Raw genomic sequence first — 21,508 nt, forward strand, 5'->3', positions numbered from 1 at the left:
TGCACACAATACTACATCTCCAGTGGGGAAGCAAATACTTGAAAAAATCATTCATTGTATTTGAGGTAACATTCAATTAATCATTTGTGGGTTAAAGAACTCTGCTTTTGGTTTTGACTTCCATAGTGAAATATTCTAGTCAATTCTGCTCAACTCGCTTACCTTTAACTGAACAGAACTCCATTGTTTTTGACAGTGAGAAAGTGCAGATCTTCATTGCTTTGACTATAAATAACAGTATTATAAAGGATGTGCCTCAATAGAAACTAGTGCCTCTAGGCATGAAGCACTTGCATCTTTGGGCATTTGATTCTTCTTTTTGTATATTTATCTACCCTGTGGCCAAAGGAACTGACCTGAACATGTGGAGTCCTGTAGCTCAGTGGTTAGAGCACTCGCTTTGCAAGTGAGAGACCCGAGTTCAATTCAAGGCAGAGGGCGAAACCTCGGGCAAGTTTCCTTACTCCACACAGAGCCTAATAATAATCCCTCCAAAACCAAAACAATAATAAATTGGTCATTTTCAATCTACGACAGTTTGTGGGACATTGCTGTGCGCAATTGGCTGCCGCGTTCGCCCACAAATATACAGTCAATTCACTTTACAGTGTGTTCTGTGAAGCGCTTTGGGACGTCCTCCTGACGTGAAAAGCGCTATATCAAATGCAAGGATTATTTTGCTATTAATCTGGAATTTTCAGTATGTTCTTTATTACTGGCAGCAGGGAGGCATCCCACTCAGCTCCTGTTAACTCTGCAAGCCAAGGCCCTAACGGATAGGTCCTAGCTGGACAAGCGGGAAAGCTCGCCAGGCAGCAATATCAATGGCAAGCTATGCGGTTTTAGCTGGTTAAACTCCAGCAGTTACCTCAATGCACATTCTTGGGTCCCCAAGCCTTGGCTCTTTCTAGAATTAGGTAAATGCATTAACAAAATTCAGATTGAGAGGCTTTCTGTTAGGGATATTGTTTTATCTGACTGATGATTGGTCAGTTACTGTTTTTTTCTCATGGTGAACACAATGTGCAGTGCACCATTACCTTTTCAATCTTGAAGCTTCAAATCTATGTTAAATAATTTATGCCTCATATTGTTTTCATACTTTTTTGTGTAGTAGCTCAGTGCTGCTTTTTTCTTCTGTCCAGGTGCAGTTAATTAATCTGCTTCAAGCCACATTAACACTATTGGTAATCCTCCTCTCCCACTTCACCCTCCTCTGAATGCTAACATTAAACACAGCTCTGAAAGACGATAACTGGTGGGAATCTTCTCTGTACATTATACATGTAATTCCACTGACATTGTTAAACAAATGTATCTGAGCTATAATCATCATTTTACTCATTTCTTAAATATTTAGAGACTTGTTAAAGGAAATTGGGATGTGAATAACCCTGTAGCTCATTAAGGAATATTTCTGATCAATTTGACCCATTAAGAATCTCTTGTGGACATTAAGTATAGAGGCATGAACTTGCTGTGTAGCTTTATATAACGCGAATCATCTGGTCTGAATTCATTGTGTGATACATTTAACTGATTAAAAAGTACTAATTGTAATACTCAGGAATATGGGATCAAACAAAAGGTTTGTTTAGTTTCAAACACTTGGATTTGAAAATGATTAATTTTAATAATGTGAACATTTAATTAGTTTAATTTATATCTTTCACTGTAATTTCCTTTGTATATCTGATTTAAATTTGGAAGTATTTTACGGTCCCAGTGTTTGGGATAGGCAAGGCTTTAGGTATGTGCCAAAGCACTCCAAAACTTTAAAACAGGATTTGATAATAAGGATTTGATAGATGTCAGAAGATCCAGGTCCATCGAGTTCTTCCACCATCCTGGCCATCGCTTGATGTGTCGTGTCCCAAACTATATGCTGTATCCCCAGGTATTATTTTCTAACCAAAATTTATCATTTATTCTTAAAAGAATCAACACTTCTTGCCATCGCTCAGCCAGAGGTAGATTTATAATACCGCAGATGTTGATATTCTGATGATATTCTCCAGATTCATTCATATTGATTTCAGCAATGAGCACTTGTTTGCTGCTGCCATAGCAACAAGTTGGCCTTGTATTTGTTCATTTGTTTTTGAAACCAATGATAGCCAGCCATCGCCTCACAACATTGACCAGGTTACGTCAAATACAATAGTCAAAACAGACTGCTTTACACTTGTATTTCTGGTGCTTTATTGTTAATTTCAGTTGCACCGTATTCTTTTGGAAGAAAATGTTATTTGTGCTAATGCCCACAATAAATATCAGTCTTCTCATTTCAAAGATTTATTTCAGAACATTCCTTTTAAAAGATTTCAGAATGTCAGGTTTCTTTTATCTTTACAAAGTCTTGTTTATAACAGCAGCATGGGCTTACAGGTTCAGGGAGCTCCATGCAGATTTAGAAAAATAAAACCACATGGGTTATTTGGTCATTGTGTTCATTCATACTGTTACTACCACATGTAAATATAGAACCTCCTACTTCACTGACCATATGATTACGCTCACTACAGCCCACAGGGTAGATTAGCAGAATATTAAATTTCAAACAGAATATTCAATTCTAGTCTTTTACTTTTTAACTGGTTTTGTTATTTTAATGTTGTTCTCAGTTAAAGCCTTAGCTGTGTTTAGATTTTCTTCAATTCACAATTCTTAAAACTGAAAATCCCACAAACCGGGTATATTTTGTTCCTGAGGATATTGAAAACAGAAGACAAGTCCTGACAACCGTATAAGGAACTAAGGAACCGTATAAGGTGTAAACAAGTAAATTATATAAATCACACATTCTGGTAAAGCAATTAAGTCAGTAAGAGGCTAATTGGGTAACTCGGGTTTAGAACATTTTAACATCTCTATTGCTCTTGTCCTCAAAGAAAAGAGAATGTAAATTTTTTTAAAAAGTTAAAACTTTTTTTTCTCACCCACCGATTTATGACTTTTAAGGAGTTGGTGGACAGATATTTTATTATAAAATGGATTGATAGTGTTAGGAACATCCTGATGATTAAACATTTTGTGAAATGCTGAGTGCAACCTTTCGGCTCGAATGTTGCTGGAAGGAGCTGGTGAGGAAAATTTGTTAGTTTGTCGAGCGGGTGGTTTGCTCGATTACTCTGAGAAATTTAAAACAAGTCTTGTCCAAGTCTGATACCGAGCACAGGGGGAGAGGGAGGGGGGATGTGACCATAAGCACAATCAAGAAGGAAGGTCTTCAGGCAGAATTTGTAGGTGGGGAGGGAGGGGGCGAGGCGGAGGGATTGATGGAGAGAGTTTCGAGTCGTAGTGGCTACCAATGGTGGAGCTGACTCAATCGCAGCACCCTACAGGATCCAGCATTCATAATTTGGATAACAACAACAAATTACATTTGTATTGTGCCTTTCATATCAGGATAGACAGCAGTGCACACCCGAGCTCAGTGGGGAACTGCAGAGTTAAGAGGTTTACTGTAGCTGAACGTAAGTGATGTTGCTTTTCTTCAGATTGCTGTAGTGTTTCAAAGCTTATATTTCTAAACCGTTGGGTAAGAGCTTTTGTCTTGTTGCCCTTGTGAAGAATACTGAGCCTGAACAAATATTAGTATTTGTTAGTATGTTAATACTGAACAAAGTGTTAGTATTGCTTGAAAATGTGTTTAAAAAAATAGCTGGAGTACAGAACTGTTCAAATCTTATGCTCGTGATCCATAGTTCTAAAGCTGACAGAGGATAAATGACAAACTTTACACATTTTTAACAAGTAGACTCTGAAATAGTCAGTGTAAGCTTGTCCAGGAACAGTTTAGTAATACTGTGGTATATTGGAGCAGATTGTCATTTGAGACTTTTTGCTTTACATAGAATTTTAAACCAGTAAGTACAAGTCAACACACTGCTGGAGCAAAACTGTTTGCTCTTAAACTAAGGCATCAAATCATTATCAAATAAAACCATCAATTAAGGTCAGGGCCTTAACACTTTGCCCTTTCGCCCCTTTCCTTCTCTTGGAGTGTAGGTCTATGTATAAAACTGGTTAAGCCAGGCACAGGGCTACTTTATATGCGTTTATACCTTGAAAAAGCCTTAAAAGCACAGGTACTTCAATCAGTTTAAGTGTTGTGAAAGTTATGAAATTTTAAAAAAAAGTGTAAAAGGCCAAGTGAATGGTTCCCTAATTGCACAGTTTAAGAGTGACCATGCAAGCTAAATTCCAACTATTGCATAATTATGTGAATTTAAATTCTTCATACACCCTGATGAAAAAGTAATATTACTCATGACTAGTAAAATATTAGCCTTCATACTACACCAAACTGACCTATAACTTCATGTCCAAAATTATATATTTACAATGAAGTTCTATTGGAGCAGAAACTTACAAGAAAGTCCGAGAGATTAATTAAAGTAAGTTTTTTTTTCTACTCATTTCAGTCAAATAACTTGTAGTTATGCCTCTGACTCTAAGCCCTCTTCCTTTTCCTCTTTGTCTGGTTGGTGGCTGAGTAACAAGAACTTCCCATCAGGACTGAGTGAAGTGGCCTTCATAAGTTTAGCTAAAGCTTCAGGATCCTGAAAGAGAGAATTACATTTATATATTATATATATATACATAGCACCTTTCACATCAGGAGTATGTCCAGAAATGTAATGTACTTTTAGATTGGTGGTGAATTTCACATTCCAATTCCAAGCTGTTTGCTTAGATAAAATAATGTAATTTTAGCATTTGATATAGTGCCTTATCACGTCAGAGATAATAATAATCTTTGCATTTGATATAATGCTTTTCACGTCTTCTAAACGTCTCAAAGCGCTTCACAGAATATACTGTAAATGAATTGACTGTATATTTGTGGGCGAAATGCGGCAGCCAATTGCGCACAGCAGCGTCCCACAAGCAGTCGTGGACTGAAGTGACCAAATTATTATTTTTTTGTTTTGTTTTTAAGGATTATTAACCCTAGAAAAGTGATCTGCGAATCGACTAACAACCGGGTTCCTACTTACTGCTGGTAAACAGAGGCGTGTGGGTTAAGGAAACTTGCCCAACATTTCGCTCGAACCTAGGTCTCTCGCTTGCAAGGCGAGTGCTCTAACCACTGAGCTACACTGAGGTATTCTACTGTGAAGTGTAATGACTATGCAGTTCCCTAGACGTGATTAGACACTAAAAGAAAATTAAGAGGAAAATCAGCAAAACAGTTCATTGAACTATTGTCCATAAAATGCATTTCTTTACAGGAGTAATCAATGTAGTCTCTTGCTCAAATGTTTCAATTCTAAAAGCCTCTTACCTTCTCAGTCTGAGCAATATCTTTTCCAAACTTAATGAAAGAACATATCTGGAAAAATATAGATAACAAATTAGTGCAAAGGATCTTTGTCAAGACAATAATCTCCCAGCCATTCAGAATGTGGGAATTGATCCATTAAATGGCCTTTTTGATTGGAGGTTAATTTTGTTCAAAGAAAAAAAACAGTGGATTGACAAATGTTTGATTCAGTGCTCTCTTATTTATTCCAACCATTTCTATTTCAGCATATTTTTCTATTTTTAAAAAACAGTTATTCCAAAATCTCTGGTCACACTTTCACACCTAACTAGTATCTTGTTGACCAAGGCCTGGGATTAGGTCTCCAGCCCTTTGCCCTCAATATGAAGATGACAACACTAAGGAAAGTAAAGCAAACCATTTTGGTTGTACACCCTTTACAGCACCCAGACATTACATTCTTACCTTTTCACCATCATCATTAGTTTCAAAAATATAGCAGTTGAGTGTGGCTCCTCTTGGTGTCTGTGTATTGGTACGTACCACCAAACCAATTAGCCTTTTGTTATCTTGGTTGGTTGCAAACAGGGTGACATCCTTAAGTGCAAACTGGAAAACATGAAATTATCCAATGTAAAGTAAGCAACTTTAGTTCAGTTTCTATGTGCATGATTTCTGTAATTTTCCCCAATAAGATGCCATTAATATGCTTCTTGGATCAGTTTATCAACTCACAATTACTTAAATTATCTTCTAGTTTATTAGAAACGTGGAATTTACACATTCACATGCTGTACCTTAAGTCCAACACTAGTTTGAATTAAAAGTGAATTCTCAAAGTACACACAAATGTATATTTAATCCACAAAATATAGTCAATTCACTTTACAGTATATTCCATGAAGCGCTTTGAAACATCTCAACAACCTAATAATGTGCTATTTCAAATCCAAGCATTTTTATTATTATAACTGGAGGGTGGGGTAGAAATGTTCATTTATATTGAAGGTAAATTAGTGACAGAATACAATTACTCACACTTATTCTCTGAACTTTGGTTTGTGGCTCAACAAATCTGTAATCAAAAGTAATTCTCAATGATCTATTCCATGATTAACCTGGAGTATATATGCATCTCATTGTCAATTTAAAACAAAGCAGTAAATCTAAAGTTGGTTTCTCTCCTCAAAAGGTTTCTTTGTTAAACTTTATATTCATCTCGCTGTAAGTTAATAAAATGTTGATTCTCAGATAAATTGAGACTATTCATAGGATCATCGGAACAGGAGGAGGCCATTCAGCCCCTCGAGCCTGTCCCGCCATTCTATGAGATCAAGGCTGATCTGTACCTCAACTCCAATTGCCCCATATCCCTTGATCCCCTGACCTGCAAATATCTATCCACCTCAATCTTGAAAATTTATATAGATCCATCCATAATCCACAGCCTTTTTGGGGGAAGAGAGATCCAGATTTCCACCAGCCTTTGTGTGGAAAAACTGCCTCCTGATTTCGCTCCTAAATGGCCGAGCCCTTGCCCCCTTCTTCTGGATTCCCCAACAGAGGAAATAGTTTCTCTATAGCTAACCTGTCGAATCCCTTTATTATTTTAAAAACCTCAATTAGATCACCCCTCAAACTTCTAAACTAAGGGAATAGAGACCAATATTCAGCATTAAGAGAAAATACAGATTTAAGCTTTAATATTTACCTCAAGCTGCTAGAATTAACCACCAAGTGCAACTCAGTTGTACGAAACACATTGTGGATTGCTCGGGCAGCCAAAACCTGTCTCATTGCCTCGTGGATTAATTCAGAGCTTTGGTCAGATCTTGCTTCAACGGATCCTAAAAGCCTAACTACAAACACCTGGTGCAGAAGAGAGTCTGTAAAACAGTAAAACCTATGAAAATGTCGCTACATAATGCCAGTTAATATTTGACAATTCAGTTTATTGTATGAATAAACTGAATTTTATTTCAGTTACAAAGCTGCAAACAAATTAAATTTCATTTCAGCCCCTACCAGATTGTAATTGTAACCAGTGTAAAATAGGTATTTAATATCTGTCCATTATTGAAGTGTTCTATTTACACAACACACCATTTTGCTACACCAAAAGATTATTATTATTATTATTAATTCCTGCAGAATTATTTTGTGATACAAAACAAACAGTAAAATCCTCTCTAAAAGGAATTGTACCTCCTGAGGCAACCCCATTGTCCTGGTCCACCTCCCCAAATGGGTTTGTCCGTCTGAAAAAGGTTTATAATGAATTAAAGTACACTGAAACTGTTCTCTAGAACATTCAAGTTATTCATTTCTCCATCACCACGTTGGCTCACATACCTAACAGCAGCTTTGCTGGGATCCGGGTCGTCACTCACTGTGTGCACAAAGTCAAACTGAATGGGGCTTCCTGGGAGGATGACTGGCTCAGTGACACCAAGGGAATCGGTCATGTCCAACTCCTCGCTGGGAACGTCTGCCTGCTCATGCTTGACTCTGCTTCTCCCACAGAGAGTGAAACAGTAAGCTGTTAGAGGCCTTCGAGGTGCTGCACATTTTACTTAATGATGGTTCAAAAACACATACAAAAATTACAAACTCAACATCAGGAACATGGATAAACTAAAAAAAATCACAATACTGTTTGTTTCAGTTTAATAAAGATAAATAAATCCTTTTATATTTTCTTAGAAATGTTCCTTCATCTCACTTTTTGTGCTAGACACAATTTGATTTTTAAAACGTTTTAAGAGTTGACACTGGAGATGTGGGACATGCCAATATTTCACACTCGGGCATGGAATGTGACACTGGCTCATATCCACCACTTACGGCAAAATACAACATACATTTGATTTGCCAAAACCAAATGTTAGCATTAAATGTAATGCTGTATTTCCTTAATGTAATAAACTTTCAATTACAGAAAGAATATTTTAAGAAGGAATTGCAGGATTGTAATAGCAGGGAAGTCTCTATTTTACAGAAGGAGTAATCTGCCTCATACAGTTGGTAAGTATTCATTAATTATAATAATTTTTGCATTTGATACAGCACCTTATCACGTCTTCGTAACGTCTCAAAGCGCTTCACAGAATATAATGTAAAGTGAATTGACTGTATATTTGTGGGAAAAACACAGCAGCCAATTGTACACAACAGCCAATTGTACACAGCGTGTCCCACAAACAGTTGTGGATTGAATGCCCAAATTCTTATTATTTGTTTTTGAAGGGCTTATTACCCTGGAAAGTGATACACCAATCGACTAACATGCGGGTTCCTACTTACTGCTGGTAAACAGTAAGAAAACTTGCCCAACACTTCACCTGTCTGGGAATTGAACCCAGGTCTCTCGCTTGCGAGGCGAGTGCTCTAACTGCTGAGCTACAGGACTCCACAATGACCTGACTGCAGATCATCTCGCTGCTCTTCATGCTCTCACCTTTCAGGACGTAGACTTTCATGTTTTTTCTGAAACGTGGACATTGGGGTCACTGCTTCCACTGCTGTTTGGTTCAGCTTGATTGCAATCGCCTAACCACACAACAAGAATATAAAAGTAGAAACAATGCTCAAAATATAGCAATAATTGCTATTGGCATTTTACAGGGAAAGAAAAGCTATTTCAATTAGAAAATTACCTCTGGGTTATCAGTGAGATAGATCTGCCTCGAAATATTATTGATGGTACAAATCCACTACGGAGATAAATAAGGACACGTAAACAAATTTCTGCTCAAAGTTGAAGAAAAACACAAAACATAGAAAGAATGTATCTCATTACCTCTTCATATTCCTGTTTGCCTTCTGCTTGCAGTATGATGCCCCTAGAATATAAATGTAACTATTAATGTGTAAATCAGATAGAACCCTCAGTGTTTTCTTCAAGGATCAGTTGAGAACTTTTAAGTACACTATTCACCGAGTTCAATATTACTCTACAGTGATTGCTTGTAATGCCACAAAACACTTTAACTCTCCCTCTGTAGTGACAGTTTAATTGTCCTCTTCCTTCCACTATAACAACCCCCTCTTTGCCCCATTTCTATCAGTGTCACCTCCACGACTGGCAATTGCAGGACATTGCACACTGAGACCAACCTTCTTATGAAGGTGAATCTAACAATAAAGTGGAGTAATCCCTAACGAGCTTCCAGGCCAGGTCTGTTCAAAGTAACAAATCTGACTGAATAGTAAAGGTGTTGCAATCATTAATATTGTAGATTTGGATTCGTTTATTTTTGGAAATGAAGTATATAAGTAGAAAGAGCGGTTAAGGCCAGGAGGGAGGGGGTCGGTCAGGGACACAATGGCTGAAGGCTCCCCATTGATAGTGGAGTGGACTGATCATGGACATGAGGTAGGCCAGTGATGGCTGAACAGACGTAGATCGAGTGGATAGACCACTTGTCACAGAGGAGACCACTTCATCAGAAAGTATTCACACAGATCAGCGAGAACATGATATGGTTCTTGAACATTTACGTACGTCTTTCCTGAAGGTGCAGTGATCTGGAAACAGTATCTTCTGTCCTCACAATCCACGGCCATGACAGAGCAGTTGTCCAGATCAAGGATCAGTCCCCCAGCCACGGCCCCTCGGGGCTGACACATCAGGTTTCCTCCCTGGGTAAAGAAATACAGCCTTTCCCATGATGTGGACACCAGCCCGGTTTTACTGAAATAATAAAAACATAATATTAACAAGTGCAATATTTGCATATGAGCTGAGTCTAAATATAAATTTGAATACAAATAATTAAGTTAAGGGTAATAATCCCTTCAAAAAAAAATTTGGTGACTCAATCCACGAGTGTTTGTGGGACGCTGCTGTGCGCAATTGGCTGCTGCACTTCGTCCACAAAATATACAGTCACTACACTTTACAGCATATTCTGTGAAGCGCTTTGAGACGTCTCAACGAGGTGATAAGGCGCTATATCAAATGCAAGGATGATTACTCTATTATAAGTTGAGAGGTGATTTCCTTACTTCCGTATATTCAGGTAGCCTGCCTTCTGCAGGAGATTCCTTTTAGCTGGTTGAGCTGCAGTAGCATTGTTGTCAGGGATGTAGACAGATTCGTTGGCTAACAGCAGTTCTTGCTGGGTCAGTCTCATGCTCTCTGCCTCAGTGTCCAGTTGTCCTTGTATACTGTGTAATCAGATAAGCACATAAAGAAACAAAACAAGAATGCATTATTTTTTAACAAAAAATATTGAAAACTATGCATTACATGTAGAGCCTGGTCACCAGCTCCGTGACCCTACAACCCCCATCCTCGCCCGACTCCACTGGCTTCCATCGCACAGAAAATACAGTTCAAGATCCTGGTCTTCACCTTCAAAGCCCTCCATGGCCTTGCTCCCCCCGACCTCTGCCACCTCCTAATCCCCTACGGCCTGCTTCACATCCCCCGCCTCGCTCGCCCCACCATTGGCAGGCAGGCCCTCTGTCACTCTGCCCCCACTCTCCGGAACTCCATCCCGCAGTCCCTCCGCCTCGCCCACTCCCTCGCCACCTTCAAGACCCATCTCAAGACCCTCCTCTTTGTCTGTGCTTTTGATCTCCCTGTTTCCCCCCCGGCCTCCACCCTGCCTGATCCTGACCCCCAGCTCAGGTCCGTAACTCTGTCTGTCCAGCGCCTCGGGACATCCTCCTGACGTGAAAGGCACTTTACACATGTAATTTTGTTGTTGTAGATTGTTTGGTTGTAACTAAAGTAATTGTACCTCTATAATAAATGAAAGTACACTTGTCACTATATAAATTTAGGGTATTTGCTGAACTTCTCTTTGAAAATCTATATAGTGTATTAAATAAAATCATATTTGTTCAAAGTGAACCTGATATACATATTACTTGTTCATGGAGATGATTTACCTATGGACCATGGTGGCCACAGAAGACAAAAAATCTTCCAATGTTTTAGAAAACATCTCCACTCCCATCTTGAAAAAATTGATCTGAAATGTACAAGAATATAAGACAACCAAGTTACTAATATACCAAGGTTAAGATCTTTGGCTAACATCAGCTGTTTCAGTGAAACTAAAACTGCCCCCAAACATATCTGAATTCTGAATTTCTAAAAGGTTCTAATGAAATAGAATTGTAAGATAACATTTGCCGTGGTGTCTATCTCAGTGATAGAACTATCCTTATAGAGTGCTATCGATTCCAGCTTTAACTCACAAAAAATAAAATGTATACCTTTCTTGTATAACAGTATCCAAATAGATAAGACTAATTAAATGGAGGTTACTGTTCAGTAGAGCAATGAATACACAACTTCTGATAAGAGAGTGGGAGTGAATGGCTCACACTGGAGCAGTGCATGTTATACAGCTTTGTCTTGTGTAGGGTCAGGACTGTATGGGTCGGGATACCAGAGCAAATAATCATGGGATTTGAATCATGGTCAGGTACAGTAGCACCTGCCTTTATTGATAATAAAATAAATTCTGTGGCCTTTTTTGGTTGATTAAACTACATGCTATTGAAATCCAAACTTTAATTACTAGCTGTTCTGTTTAGTTCTGTCCTGCATAACTTTATTCTGCAAATACCATACCTTTTGCCTGCATTACAACATGTGTATTTTACAGTTTATACATTCAGCATTGATGTTCTTAAGTGGAAAGTTTGCTTGATATTTTATATAAGGGTGAAACCTTAGGAAAGTTTCCTTACTCCACACAGCTCTGTTTACCTACCAGTAAGTAGCAACCTAGTTGTTAGTCAATTTCTGTGGTGGTGGGGGTTGGGGGTGATAATCTGATCAGTCAATCCATGACTGTGTGAGATACTACTGTGCGCAATTGGCTGCCGCATTTCGCCCACAAAGTATACAGTTAATTCACTTTACAGTATGTTCTGTGAAGCGCTTTGAGATGTCTCAAAGTCATGATAAGGCGCTGCATGAAATGCCAGGATTATTACTATCTTTCAATAACAGTTATTGTCCAAGTTTCTGATCCTTTGAAATCAGAAATGATCTCATTTGGAAAATCGGGACCAGACCTGAAGCCCAACTTTAGATGTTCATTCCTATCCAACAGCATCACAGAAGTTTATCCCTTTCCACTGACAGCTTCACTCACCTGACCCTGCGTAAAGCCAAGCAGTGGGTCCAGCATGGCTCCCCTTTTCCTGTACTGTAAGGCATTTAAGGCACAATAGTATTGTAATGAAGTCTGGTGCTGTTTTTTTCTTGCAGAAGCAACCTCGGCTACCACTTCTGACTTCAACTGAAAAACACAGAAAGAACAAGAGCAATGATGTGGTTTCTCTGATGAAAGTTTAGTGCCTCCTCGAAAGCGCAGCACAGATAAGCAGACCTTGAAGTGGACCATTGCTATTCTAAGGAGTTTGATCTGCTCTCACAAAGAGGAAGCAGAGAATACTTGAACTCGGAGCTACCTTGAGCGCTCTGAGATGCTACCCTGCGTGGAGGGGGCTATATAAGTACAAGTTGTTGTTGGTGGTGGTGGTCACTAGGCTCAGGCCGGGCCTGCCGGAGAGGCCATCCGGTCACCTGACCTGCTTGGGTGGTTTGGGGGGATTAGGGTGTGTCTTCGGGAACAACCCTCGTTCCCAAAGTGAAACGTTTTGATCTAATTTGGTTAATGGGGGGTGAGCAGATCTAACCTCGCTCACCAATAAAAACAAACTTAAAAAAATCTGCTATTCTGTGAATTGACATTATCTGGGCTCTAGTCATGACCTGAATGTGCAGAGATCACCCTCTGAGTAGGTCCCCCACACTCACCATGTGATCAGTTGACTCTCTTTCCTCTTGCAGCCCCTCCCCACCACCCCCACTGCTGTGTGGGATGACATTGATGTTCTGCCCCTGGGAGGGAGGGCGTGGAGCGTGTTGGCGTGTGTATGTGTGGTGTTCTGTTGGAGGCAAGCCCCGGTAACAAAGCTTTGACCCGGCAGCTGGTAAGTTTGGTAGCGGCAGGTGAGGTGTTACGTGTTGTGTAGTTGTTAATAAGTCTAGTGCAAATGCATTTAAGTGGATTTACTAGGAAATTCAAAGGGACTTGGGCAGATGTACGACTTAAAAGATGGTTATACAATTTATACAGATCAGACTATGTGAGATCTACGGTCCTCCATATAGGTCTGACTCTCTATGGCTGAGCAGTATTTCCCTGCCCCGGTTATAAAGTCCAGCATCACAATTGTCCATGGATTAGTTTACGAGTGTAATTGTGTGCAATCTGACCTTCATCCTTTGGATTATTAAATCCCTCAAATGGCAAATAAACTGAAAGTGAACCTTTGAGATAATCCCTCAAGATACAAAACATTCCTACGTTTATACAGATGAATGTTATGCCAAACATTACATACCTTTTCATTTTCTCTTCTCTTGGGTAGCTTGCTGTACTTTGCCATTGCTGCATCATGTTCTGCAAGGAACAGACACTAGCAATTTGTATTATTACACATGGAATTACAGTATCTTTAATGACTATTAAGTAATGTATGAGCAGGTAGTCTGTAAGTCATTACCTAATTCTTCAACTGCTAGAGGCAGAATGGTTTTCAGTTCTTCCTCAAAACCTTTCTGTCTTAGGAAGTGTGGTACAGATTGTGAATCTCCCCCTTGATGGTAATGTAAGGGTGTTAAGTCTGCCTGCATTACAGTTTGTAATGCATCAATCTGTTCTTCCAAGAACAAATGAGATAGATTTCTGTGAGAGGCTCTGAGGCGCTAGGGCACTAAATAAGTGCAAGTTGTTGTTGTTAGAAAATAATATCTGGGGATACAGTCTATAGTTTGGGACACGACATATGGAAGCGACTGCCAGGATGGTGGAAGGCAAACCGATGGCCTTTGGTCTTCTTTTGTCTGGCAATTCTTATGCTGTTACAGTCATAACAACTCCCCCCGGTTTGTATTTGCACCTTTACCTTAGTTTGTTCTTCAGCACAGAGTGCAAGGAAAACAAAATAAAAGATGCTGTTAATTGGTTAGGAATCAAACTAAACAATCTGTGACCAGTGATAAGAGATTGACATGTTCAATGCCATCCTCAAACCCCAAATAGACTTTTGACTTCAGAGTCAAAAGGATTTGGATATTATTGCCAATACCAAAGATACTAACATGTTTCACCATCAGCGACCATTACCCTGAACTGCAACAGATTACTGGGACGGGCTGAGCGAGGGCTGTGACCAGTTTAAGAAACAGCTTGAAGGCAGTTGTAAGAAGCTATTGGATTGGTAATCTGAAAGAATTCGACTGAATGAGCCTAAAGCATTCTTCATCCAAACATCTCCTGTGATCCAGTGAACTAATGTGAATTACTGGTTGGGCGTTTGGAATATCTTAGAACACTTAACTCCAATATTGATCCTGGAATAAAGAGAGGAAATGCTCTTCTCTTTAGTGAGCTACTTCGATATTTTCATAATGGAATAATGCATCACCAGCCAAGCTGGAGGCAATCACAATCTCTGATATTGTAATGTGCAAATGTGTGAGAGCAGTTTTCAAATGGAAAGGTGAATTTTAGAATTGAAAATATACATACCATTGCTAGCCAGGAGAAACAAATCTTTTAGAGTGCTTACTTCTGCAAATAACAAAACAATAACATTTTCAGGGCAAGATATACAAACACATACATCAAACCTACAGATAGACACTCATTTTACTGGGGTATTTAAGTTCTTAACTGACACAAATAACAAGATATATTTATCATCTGTGTACAGTTGTGTATAATATTTTAGTATTTTATATATTTGCTAACATTCTAACGTGTGAGGTTGCTAGGGGAACAATACCAGTATTTATAGTAATCTCAGGCATATGCGTGTAATTTTGTACACATGCACAACGGGATATTTTAAAAGCAGGAGAAGGTAAGTGTAATGCTTTAGTACAGTCAAGAGTGACAGAGAAAGTCATAGAAACAGAAAATTAGAAATTCAGAGAGAGAGGACATCAGCACGGAAACTCGATTGGAGGGCGTCGAGAAGGGAATGACGGAAGAGGAAGGAGTAAAGCTGAGAAGTAACAACACGTTCCGGGACCTTGGAGAGGAAAGGGAGGTTGGAGATGGGGCGGTAGTTTGAGAACTGTGATGGGTCCACGGAGGGTTTTTTAAGGATTAGGAGATGATGATGGTCATTTTTAAAGGGGTAGGAACAGTACCAGAGGACAGGGAGAGGTTTATGATGTCAGTGAGTAGAGGGGCAAAGAGGTAGAGCTGGGAGATAAGGAGAGGGGTAGGGATGGGTCGAGGGAGCAGGTGGTCGGCTCACAGTTGGCATCGGAGGTGAGGATGGGCGAGGCATGAGAGAGTGGGTGGAGGAGCCGGGTGGTGAGTTTCCTATCACCTACAGTGACAAGAAACTCCTGATGGCCAAATATCCACACGGTTTCCTTATTTGCAAAGGGTTTAGTTCCATTTTTTTTTAGCCTTTCTCCCAAGTGGAGTTGAAAGACTGCACTTTGTACTAAAATAGCACAGGTCACGTTATGATCTAAGGCACATACAAGGTAATACACGTTAGAAAGGTAGAAACAAAGCCGGATAGAATCAGGAGCAGCCCATTCAGCTCGTTGAGTCTGTTGTGTAAAACCTTGCCCTGCAGAGTAATGTAAAACACTAAATGGTATAATGATAAGATGGATACCTGTGAGATCTCTCTCTCTGAACTGGATCATGGGGAAGATCATTGTGTCGGCCAGCTGCTTAGCCAGCTCAGTGTGGAGAGAATTCAGCTGTGAAACCAATAGACAATTTCACTAGTTACCTTCAGCGCCATTCAACAGTAAACCGATCCATCAAATCAGTCACAAGTAGCAATATTCTCACCGGGAGGACACAATGACACAAAATGTTATTACATTTCGCCCACAAAATATACAGTCAATCCACTCTACTCTTTCTATTAAAAAGCATACGGGACACTAGGCTTTATAAATAGGGCATAGAATACACAAGTCAGGAACCTTTATATAAAACACTGGTTGGGCCTCAGCGAGAGACTGTGCTCAGTTCTGGGCCCCACACTTTAGGAAGGATGTCAAGGCATTGGAGAGGGTGCAAAGGAGATTGACCAGAATGGTACCAGGAATGAGGGCCTTCAGTGATCAGGAGAGGTAGAGAAGTGAGGATTATTCTCCGGGGAACAGAGAAGGTTAAGAGGAGACTTAATAGAAGTTTTCAAAATTCTGAGGGGATTTGATAGGGTGAACAGGAGAAACTATTCCCACTGGCGGTGGGTCGGGAACCCGAGGACACCCATTTAAAATAGTTGTTAAAAGAAACAGAGGGGAGGGGAGAAGAAATGTTTTCACACAGCGAGTTGTTGGGATCTGGAATCATTGCCTGAAAGGCCGGGGGAAGCCAATTCGATAACAACTTTAAAGAGAGAAGCAGATAATTATTTGGGAAGGACAAGTTTGCAGGACTATGGGGAGAGAGCGGGGGAGTGGGGTTGATCAGGGCTATGGGGAGAGGGGGGGGAGTGGGGTTGATCAGGGCTATGGGGAGAGGCGGGGGAGTGGGGTTGATCAGGGCTATGGGGAGAGTGCGGGGGAGTGGGGTTGATCAGGGCTATGGGGAGAGTGCGGGGGAGTGGGGTTGATCAGGGCTATGGGGAGAGGCGGGGGAGTGGGGTTGATCAGGGCTATGGGGAGAGCGGGGGAGTGGGGTTGATCAGGGCTATGGGGAGAGCGGGGGAGTGGGATTGATCAGGGCTATGGGGAGAGAGCGGGGGAGTGAGGTTGATCAGGGCTATGGGGAGAGTGGGGGAGAGGGGTTGATCAGGGCTATGGGGAGAGAGCGGGGGAGTGGGGTTGATCAGGGCTATGGGGAGAGAGCGGGGAGTGGGGTTGATCAGGGCTATGGGGAGAGAGCGGGGGAGTGGGGTTGATCAGGGCTATGGGGAGAGTGCGGGGGAGTGGGGTTGATCAGGGCTATGGGGAGAGCGGGGGAGTGGGATTGATCAGGGCTATGGGGAGAGGGAGGGGGAGTGGGGTTGATCAGGGCTATGGGGAGAGAGCGGGGGAGTGGGGTTGATCAGGGCTATGGGGAGAGAGTGGGGTTGATTTGGAAGCTCTTTTCAAAGAGTCGGAACAGACACAATGGGCTGAATGGCCTCCTTCTGTGCTGTATAATTCTATGATTCTACAGTATATTCTGTGAAGCGCTTTGAGACGTCTCAACTGCCTGATAAGGCGCTGTATCAAATGCCAGGATTATTGTTGTTATTAAATCATCTTTTAAAAAAGCAAGAACACAGAGAAAAACTGTTATTTTAAATCTGGATAGTGGAACAAACCAGTCAACACAGCAGCTATAGGTACTGAAGTGAGGGTATATTCAAAGACATTAGGCAGTTCAGAATTTCCATTGAATTACCTCATCCACAACTCTGGCAAACCGCTGTAGAGTAGAAATCACCTCTTCGTCTCCCTTTACTCAAGGCAAAATTCTGAAAAAAGTTATAAAGGATTTGAAGTTCAGATACATATAGTGACCTGATTAGCTTTTTTGGTCACTAAACATTTGACAATGTTTACCACATTTTATGACAAATTTAACAGAACCCAGAAAGCTGTCTGTCTCACACTGTTTTACCTTTAAACCTGCGACAGCATAACTATCGAAAAATGCATTTAGTTATGTTTCCGAGTTTACTACACAAACACTATTTTAATTGTTGTTTTCTTAACAGAAGTACATTAACAGTAAACAGGTTTACATACTATCCAGCTATTTCTAAGCCACCATTTGTCTGGTAGGGTAGTTTGTTTTAGAAAGTAAGAGAATAGTAAAAGCTTGTTTTCTCACCTGTTTCTCATAGGCAAGTAGTTGTTTAGACAGCTGTTGTGTTGCGATACTCATTTCATTCTGTAAAGAAAACACACACTAATAGGTCTGTTTCAGATATAAAACATTTTGTCTGGACACATCTCTGCACTACTACTTTTGACCAGATTTAAATAAACAGTAAAAACAGCTTCTGGAAGTTGTTGTGGGACAGAATTATGGGAAAACAACAACAATTTGCATTTATACAGCGCCTTTCATGCAGGGCTGTGTCTTAGCATTTTGCTATTTCTACCATTATTTAGGAAATAATGACTTTGGAAATCATTTGATTTGTTGCTTATAATTGTATGTTTGGTGGCAATATCAATGTTAGAAACATCATTCAGTGAAATCAGTTTACAAAGGGGAAAAAAAAACGTAAACGCCTCTCCTCCCACCTCAACCTTCAAGGTTCTGTCCTTGACTGGTTCAGGTCCTACCTTTCACACCGCCTCCACTTTGTCTCTGCAAATGGCTTCTCCTCCAGCCCCCACACCGTCTCGTGCAGTGTCCCTCAGGGCTCTGTCCTCGGTCCCCTCCTCTTCACCCTCTACGTGCTCCCCCTTGGTGACGTCATCCACAGACATGGGGTAGATTTCCACATGTATGTGGGTGACACCCAATTCTACCTCTCTGCCTCCACCCTGAACTCCAGGACTACTGGGGTCCTGACCGACTGTCTGTCCGACATCAAGTCCTGGACGAGGGACAACTTTCTCCAACTGAACGTCAAGCAAGACCGAGGCCCTCCTGATTGGCTCACGCCAGCACCTCCGCACCTCAGGCACTGGCAGCATCAGCCTCCACGGCTGCACACTCCACCTCACTGAGCCAGTCAGGAACCTGGGGGTCTGGTTTGACCCTGAACTGTCCTTTCTCCCCCACATCTGCACCATGACCGGCACTGCCTACCACCTCCGAAACATTGCCAGACTCCGTCACTGCCTCACCCCTCTGGCTGCCGAAACCCTCACCCACGCATTTGTCACCTCAAGGCTCGACTACGGGAACTCCCTCCTCATCGGCCTTCCCATCACAAGCTGCAGATCATCCCAAACTCTGCAGCTCGTGCACCAGGCTCCGTGACCCCATCACTCCCACCCTCGCCCGACCCCATCACTCCCACCCTCGCCCGATCCCATCACTCCCACCCTCGCCCGACTCCACTGGCTCCCCATCCCCCAGAGGATCAAGTTCAAGATCCTCGTCCTCATTTTCAAAGCCATCCATGGCCTTGCCCCCTCCACCTCTCTGACCTGCTGACTTCCTACCAACCTGCTCCCCTCCCTCCGTTCATCGGGCTTTGGTCTGCTCCATGTCCCCCGCCCGACCCACCCTAACATCGGTGGCCGGGCTTTCAGCCTCTCTGCCCCCACACTCTGGAACTCCATCCCACAGTCCCTTGGCCTCGCTTCCTCCCTCGCCTCCTTCAAGGCCGGTCTCAAGACCCTCTTCAATCATGCCTTCAGTCACCCTCCCACCTCTCTGCCTTCCCTCACCGCTCCCCCACCCTTTCCCCATGCTCAGGTCCTGACCCCTGACTGTCCAGCACCTTGGGACATCATCCTGATGTGAAAGGCGCTTTATAAATGTAATTTTGTTGTTGAGTGTGACTGTGTCTGTGCCAAGGTCATCGTGTCCATGGCAAGCCTCATTCCCCTGCCATCTTGTGCTCCTATAATTCGCAGCCAAAATAGGAGAGTTGATAAAGAGTACAGAACAACCTCTTAGCCTGACTACTTGTTGTTCTGGAACTCTCTCCCTCAATCCCTCTGACTTGCCCCCTCCCTCTCCACTTTAAAATCCCACCTAAAGACCTTTCTTTTTGATACTTATGGTCACCTTCCCCACTCCCTCTCCTCCTGACTCGGGGGCAGACTCTGGGACCTACCCCGCATGAAGGGCGTTGTGTAAATGTAAGTTCTGCTTGACACTGATAGCACAGCTTCACTCACACAGGGAGTGGCTGAGCAAAGTTACCCTGAAACTACGCCTGCTTTCAATAGGCTTCGAGCTATATACGACAGTACTAAGTGTGTGACAAAGAATGCATTGTCATATTTAGACTGAAATCTAGATACCAAATACTGTGTGTACTGCACGCAATTACAATGTGACCAAAATATTCTGGTGGGAGGGGGATCCAGAACAAGGTTCATAGTCTTAACATTACAGCGAGGCCATTTAGCAGTGAACTCAGGGGCAGTTTTTCCCCCAAAGGCCAGTGGGAATCTGGAACTCTCTCTCTCCCACCCCCCAAAACCCTGTGGATTATGGTTGTGGATCCAGTTACATTGTCCAGTCTGAGGTGTTTGTCAGGTCCAGGGATCAAGGGGTACGGGGCAAAGGCGGGTAATTGGAGTTGAGGTACAGATCATCATGATCTCATAGAATGGTGGGACAGGCTCCAGGGGCTGAATGGCCTCCTCCTGTTTCTTTGTTCTTATTCCTACACATCACGGTTTGGTACAAACCCACAAACTAGATCCGTCACCATGACTATATGCTAAAACTTAGCCGTAATAATAATTTACCTACTTGTGCCCCGTAGACCCTCTGCATGGACTGCAGCAGTTTATTTGTATATTCTGTCAGGGTCTCGGCATCTTCCTCGAACACGCTGAGCAGGGAACGGGTCTGAGAAAATGGACAAAATAACTTGTATATTTATAGTGCTTGATCACATCAAAATATCTCAAGAGTGTTTGTCAAGTAATTACTGTCAAGTGTAGGGTAGTGACACATACACATGGAAGTACAATATTCCTGCATCTGGAATGAATGAAATTTGCGCTCTCTTCACGGAACACCGCATTCCGCTTACCTAATTTCGGAAAGTATTAGGCGCAGGTTGGCAAGAGCCAAGGCTTGGGGGGAGCCCAGAGTGTGCGTTGGGGGTAACTGCTGGAGTCTAACCAGCTAAACACGGAGCTTATCATTGAGAGAGAGCATTAGAGCTTTGTCTTGCAGAATTAACAGGAGCTGAGTGGGATGATTCCCTGCCCCAGTGACTGGTCTGCCCTTCCAGGTCCTTCCAATGAGGCAGGCTGCGCTGCTATCAGGAATATTTTGGAGTACTGTACTATATGGATCCACCTGGCTCAGGAAGAGGACTACACACATGGCTACACAGCGCTGGCTCAATCACATTGCTTTCACATCAACTCAAACTCAATTTCTGTAAATGTTATGTGAAGTTTCTCTCACCTTAAATATCCAGGAAAATTCAATTTTATGATAGACTATTGCTCATTTGAAAATACAAACTATAAACACTATCTTAAAGAAACTCATGAATTTAATTAAGAATTGTGTTGGCAATATCAAACACGACCAGACTTACGGTCTGGGATGCACTGCCTGAAAGGATGGTGGA

The 21,508-nt window shown here is 41.7% G+C and overlaps 1 protein-coding gene across 1 annotated transcript in view; it reads right to left on the minus strand.

Moving 5' to 3' along the window:
* Positions 1-2,279: 2,279 nt before the first annotated feature.
* Positions 2,280-21,508, minus strand: part of appl2 (adaptor protein, phosphotyrosine interaction, PH domain and leucine zipper containing 2) — a 22,055-nt gene continuing 2,826 nt past the window's right edge. Inside the window, 21 exon segments of the mRNA XM_007909687.2 lie at positions 2,280-4,565; positions 5,291-5,338; positions 5,735-5,878; positions 6,308-6,344; positions 6,981-7,155; positions 7,475-7,527; positions 7,622-7,780; positions 8,727-8,818; positions 8,926-8,982; positions 9,069-9,111; positions 9,774-9,962; positions 10,277-10,438; positions 11,168-11,250; positions 12,388-12,534; positions 13,646-13,704; positions 14,836-14,877; positions 15,947-16,034; positions 17,680-17,736; positions 17,738-17,752; positions 18,112-18,171; positions 20,671-20,769. Coding sequence (XP_007907878.1) covers positions 4,443-4,565; positions 5,291-5,338; positions 5,735-5,878; positions 6,308-6,344; positions 6,981-7,155; positions 7,475-7,527; positions 7,622-7,780; positions 8,727-8,818; positions 8,926-8,982; positions 9,069-9,111; positions 9,774-9,962; positions 10,277-10,438; positions 11,168-11,250; positions 12,388-12,534; positions 13,646-13,704; positions 14,836-14,877; positions 15,947-16,034; positions 17,680-17,736; positions 17,738-17,752; positions 18,112-18,171; positions 20,671-20,769 — 1,932 coding nt within the window. The 3' untranslated portion in view covers positions 2,280-4,442.

Source organism: Callorhinchus milii, unplaced genomic scaffold (genome assembly GCF_018977255.1).
Source record: "Callorhinchus milii isolate IMCB2004 unplaced genomic scaffold, IMCB_Cmil_1.0 Scaffold5, whole genome shotgun sequence".
In the NCBI taxonomy this organism is placed as follows: Eukaryota; Metazoa; Chordata; class Chondrichthyes; order Chimaeriformes; family Callorhinchidae; genus Callorhinchus; species Callorhinchus milii.